At 46.3% G+C, this 4,204-nt stretch overlaps 1 protein-coding gene across 1 annotated transcript; it reads left to right on the forward strand.

The window, feature by feature from the left end:
* Window positions 1-137: 137 nt before the first annotated feature.
* On the forward strand, window positions 138-3,348 carry SARC_03327 (hypothetical protein; the record flags this gene model as incomplete). Its single annotated transcript, XM_014302890.1, has 5 exons — window positions 138-291; window positions 1,158-1,302; window positions 1,923-2,087; window positions 3,066-3,187; window positions 3,242-3,348. The coding sequence occupies 5 exons, from the start codon at window positions 138-140 to the stop codon at window positions 3,346-3,348; spliced, it is 693 nt and encodes a 230-aa protein (XP_014158365.1).
* Between the last annotated feature and the right edge of the window lie 856 nt (window positions 3,349-4,204).

Genomic DNA, 4,204 nt, shown 5'->3' on the forward strand with positions numbered 1-4,204 from the left:
TACATACATACATACATACATACACACACACACACACACACNCACGCACACACACACACACACGCACATACACACACACACACGCACATACACACACACACACGCACATACACGGGTACTCCCTTGCTTCTGGTACCATGGGGGAACAGAAAGCGGTTTTGCACGCAGACTGCGTGTCGGCCAATGCGTGCGTGACATTAGACGAGCTTTTGCCTGTCTCGAATAAAGGGTACGGCGAGATTAGTCGGGGACCGGATTGGAAGTGGTGTGGTTTTGAATACATATACGATGGTATAGATGTAGCCTATGTTATAGTCTGTGTGTGAAGTGAGTATGCCCAGATGAAGTTCGAGATTCAAATGGTAGGTGCAAGCATGCGTAGTTAAACTCTCACCTCGCTAGTATTCCATTTGCCGCATTGCAATTGATGTTGCGAGATCTTAGGGTTGATTTAAAATGTACACATCCCCCTTCTACATCTGTGACATCTCAATGTGCTAACTTAGTGTAGGTCATCAGTGCGGTCGTACAATTAGGTGCATGTGAACATACGATACAACAACTACGCCTCTCTTTGTAAAGCAACATACACTCTAGAATACTTGTCCACATCTGGATATTCTCATCACATATCTCGTTACAAAGCAACAGCATAAGTCTATTCGGCACGACACTCCACTGCGCATCTGCATCCCTCTAGGCCCGCACTGACGCGGCTGTCCTGTAGTGAAGCTGTACAAGGCACTCCCGCGCCCAACTAAAGCGATCTCTCGTCTCTGATAAACCACTAGTCTAGCGCTATCACAATATGAGTTACGTGCCACGTTATTAACCCAATTCTCCTGCGCAAGTGCGTAAGACAAGCGAGCGGATCAACCGCAGCACTCGAAAGTGTGGGGTTATTCTGCCCATTCGCACGATACAATACAACTTATATGCCATCAACACATGCTGAATTACAAGATCATTGCACCGCCACTCCTCAATCACCACACACACTGCCAGTGCACGTCTACTGCTCTACCTGCATACTCCGGGGTGTTGCATCAACCCACCAGCTCTCTTTTACCTACCAACCCTCGCGCTGTAGCGCTAGTACCGTTCAAATGGCCTTAGGGATTGTTCTCGATATCATAACCAATCATCCTTTCTCTCAGTAGCATTACACTCACACGTGCTGGCTGTTGTGATCCGTGCACACGGCAGAGAGGACAGATCGTTTGCGTTCATCCGGTCACAGGATCTGGCGAAGGGGGAGATCAAAGCCATCTTCAACCTCACAAAGGCCAACGTCTCACACTAGTATGTCACACAACACACCTCACACCCCTTTGGTTGCAATGTGATAAGGCGTTGTGCTGTGCGTGTTGTAAAACATTATAAATAGCACTAACGGGTTCATGCATTACTGTATCTCTTTTGTAGATTGAATGATTGTAATGGTGCATTAATTTCTGTATCACTATTTGTAGATTCAGTTATTGTTCTGGTCCATACATGGAGGTCAACGATTACAATGGCTGGTGCTTCGAGGCACACACGTGTATGCCAAAGCATGCGTGCGCACCTCTATTGCTCACTAGATTATTTGTGCAGAGGTAGGTTAGTAGTGACTCTCGTTGTATAGAGGGGATGTGGAGCAAACACGCTTCTTCATAGTCATACACTGTGCGTCTGTCTATGCTGATTCCATAGCGCTCGTCTAGAAGCACTCTTAACAGCCCAGTTGCCGGGTGGCGGTTCTGTTGTGAGACTTTGGGGGATACCCCATTCGAGCACTTGCACTCTAGACTAGATGGTGTGTATTAAAGGATGCTCACCTGCAGCCACGCACGGGATGTGCATGAGTATATGGATACGTGGCTATGCATGGGTGTGTGTCTGTGCTGAGTTGCCTTTTAATTGGGACACGCCACGCATAGCTACGCCGAATGGAGCGATGAGGAGAAGATGGAGGAGCTTAGGAGTCCAACAAGTAGGTATCTGCTGGTAGAAAACAACGAAGACGAAGACAGCCTGTCATACAAAGCAATTACTTCCTTCAGATTCGAGATGGATGACTTCGAAGTGCTGCCCATCATGTACTGGTGTGTGAGTGCAATGGCACTCTGGCTGAGTGTAGTACGTCGTGCATTATTTATGATCATGTACTGGTGTGTGGATGCAATGGCACTCATACTGAGTGTAGTACGTTGTGGTGTGTTTATGATCATGTACTGGTGTGTGGATGCAATGACACTCATGCTGAGTGTAGTACGTTGTGGTGTGTTTATGATCATGTACTGGTGTGTGAATGCAATGGCACTCATGCTGAGTGTAGTCCGTTGTGGTTTATTTATTATCATGTATTGATGTGTGGATGCAATGGCACTCATGCTGAGTGTAGTCCGTTGTGGTTTATTCATTATCGTTTACTGGTGTGTGGATGCAATGGCACTTATGCTGAGTGTAGTCCGTTGTGATTTATTTATTATCATTTACTGGTGTGTGGATGCAATGGCGCACTTATACTGAGTGTAGTCCGTTGTGATTTATTTATTATCATTTACTGGTGTGTGGAGGCAATGGCACTCATGCTGAGTGTAGTGTGTAGTGGACAGAGGCCGTATGAACATTTGAGGACCGTGGAACTTTCAATTCGCACGATTTGGTTTAACACAGTGATAGTTCGCAACTGAAATTTTGCGTTCATTGTTGGTCGATGAGTGCCGGTTATGTAAACATGAATAGGGAGCGACAACTTATATACGCGTATTGTGTCGAAAACAGCTCACTCGCAGTGGTTTCTTAACCCCTACTACTCCATAGACTACTCTCCGGCTTTCCCGGTCATTGTCTTTGCGCCCGTGTATTCCGTTCTGATATGTGACGTCTCGGCCCTTGTTCCATAGGCCTCGTTTCGTTGGTAGTACTGCCTCCTTACACATATTAACTACTGACGACCCTCGAGCATAACAGAGCAGTGGCCATGGCGCGTGATAGCTCCTTGCACCCAGTACACTTGTCGCATGCCGTGTCATAAGCACTCACCCCGTCTCGTTGTTTTGAATCTCTGTGGTGCACAGTTACGAACTGCAAGTAGCGCAAGACTTCCGCGGCCAAGGCCTTGGCAAGACACTCTTAAAAGCTCTCGAAGACATAGGACGACACAGGCGCATGCGACAAGTTGTGCTGACGGTGCAGAAAGGTAAGACACGTGCGATCTGTGTTAGGGGTACTAACCCCTAAGCCCTGACCTAAGCCCTAACCCCTACGCTGGTCATGCGATGGACACTGCCAGGCACCCGTGCACTTGCTGTGGTTGTCCCGTGGTGTGCTTTGAGGGGCGTTGTATCAAGTGAGCCCTGACGATGAGTGTCTACAATGGGAGTATGATGAGTGTCTATGATGAGTCTCATTCATCACAGACACTCATCATAAACACTCATCATAGGCACTCATCATGGACACACATCATAGACACTTATCATAGACACACATCATAGACACTCATCATGAACACTCATCATTGACACTTATCATAGACACTTATCATAGACACTCATCATAGACACTCATCATAGACACTCATCATAGATACTCATCATAGACACTCATCATAGACACTCATCGTAGACATTCTCCATAGACACTCTTCATAGACACTCATCGTAGACACTCATTATAGAAACTCTCTATAGACACTCATCATAGACATATCATTGACACTCTCCATAGACACTCTTCATAGACACTCATCGTAGACACTCATTATAGACACTCATCATAGACACTCTCCATAGACACTCATCATAGACATATCATTGACACTCTCCATGGACACTCATCATAGACACTCATCATAGACACTCATCATAGCGTGTCTGATAGGCTGTTGACTTGTCTACTCTACTGACACCACTATCTTCCGTTGCGGGATTCACTCCTTCGATTCACAGCTAATCTGAGAGCAAGAGACTATTACCAAAAACTGGGGTGAGTGCACGTGTCTGTCTGTGGGCCTCTCATAGTCCTGCGTCTGTTTGTTCGTATATGTCCAAAGATGTCTTTGTTGTACATTCGCACACGTGTAAGCGCATTCGTTCTTGTTGCTATGTTTCGCCTCTTGAGTAATTTCTTTCCGCTGTTCTCGAGTAACCAGGTATAGTACTGGGATAAGTCGCGTGCGAGACTATGGGGCTGCGTTTGGCGACTTATATATATA

This window comes from Sphaeroforma arctica (assembly GCF_001186125.1).
Source record: "Sphaeroforma arctica JP610 unplaced genomic scaffold supercont1.167, whole genome shotgun sequence".
NCBI classification, from domain to species: Eukaryota; class Ichthyosporea; order Ichthyophonida; genus Sphaeroforma; species Sphaeroforma arctica.